At 38.8% G+C, this 1,124-nt stretch overlaps 1 protein-coding gene across 1 annotated transcript in view; it reads left to right on the top strand.

Annotated features, from left to right (window-relative positions):
* LOC119588115 overlaps window positions 1–1,124 on the top strand; it is a 4,536-nt gene that overhangs the window by 2,460 nt on the left and 952 nt on the right. Inside the window, exons 3-4 of the mRNA XM_037936824.1 lie at window positions 86–176; window positions 760–937. Coding sequence (XP_037792752.1) covers window positions 86–176; window positions 760–937 — 269 coding nt within the window. The remainder of the gene's footprint in view (window positions 1–85; window positions 177–759; window positions 938–1,124) is intronic.

Genomic DNA, 1,124 nt, shown 5'->3' with positions numbered 1-1,124 from the left:
ATGTATCCTTAGATGAATTATATATAAAAAAATTATACAAGCCTTTACATATATCGATAATCAATAGCTGTTTCATGACCTCCAGATCCGCGTGGAGAGAGCCCCTTTGGAAGGCAAACCACTACCCACTGTTGTTCTCTGTAATACTGGAATATTTGATATCAACGCTGCCAATGGTAAGTGGAAAGTGTGTATTATTAATGTTGACTTTGCGTGTAGTTCTCATTATTTTTTTCTATAATTATAAAATCTCTAGTTATGTTGATACTGTATGCTTAATGTCTTTAGATATTAATGTTCATGTTTTCCCCGTTATGCTATAAATAAGGCTATAAAATTAATATCGATAAGCTGTTTATGCAACCCGAATTATTGACATTTAATCATCGTGTTGGTTCAGCGGGCAGGGAACACACACACACAAAGCCTTACGCAACTGTGTGTTGGTGTATAGTGGGTCGCATTATCTCTAATGGAACACGAGCTGACTATTCCAAAACATATGATGGAGGCCACTTAGGATTTTTTTTCTCTCCATATTTTAGGCTGAATAAAATGGTGATCTTGATGATATCAGATGATTAATAAATCTTTGGGAGAGTAATTACTGATAAAGAATTAGAAGGATATTGATATTATACATGTCGTTTTCAGGTGTACTCTTCAGTTACATGACGAGAAGTAATTATCAAATGTTTATCACAACATGTATTTCTCGATCATAATTTCTCTCCCCCCTTGTTCTGTTCTGTCCCTCAGCCCTGGAGCTAAATCGCGAAATGCTCTCGTACCTCGTGGCGTCCATGCTGGGTCCCCTGTTCATCACCAAAGGCTTCGAGAAGGACACCGCCAGGAGGACCTCGCTGGAAGCAGCTCTTCGTCCAGTCCTAGCTCGACACGGCAACATGATCGAACTCATCACGAAGTTGTCTTACAAGTTAGCCTATCCTGTTATTGTCCTGTTATGCATTGACAGATAGTGAAAGATGAATAGATTAGTAGGTAGATAGGTAGGTGTATATGTCTATACATAAACTGATCTATGTAGCCAAGTACACTTAGGGAAAGAGATAAGAAGACCGATGCTGCTCGACAGTCTGCATGTCCCCTTGTATGTATGTATG

The sequence above is a fragment of the Penaeus monodon genome, chromosome 23, assembly GCF_015228065.2.
Source record: "Penaeus monodon isolate SGIC_2016 chromosome 23, NSTDA_Pmon_1, whole genome shotgun sequence".
Lineage (NCBI taxonomy): Eukaryota > Metazoa > Arthropoda > Malacostraca > Decapoda > Penaeidae > Penaeus > Penaeus monodon.
This window is presented reverse-complemented; position numbering and strand designations above follow the sequence as displayed.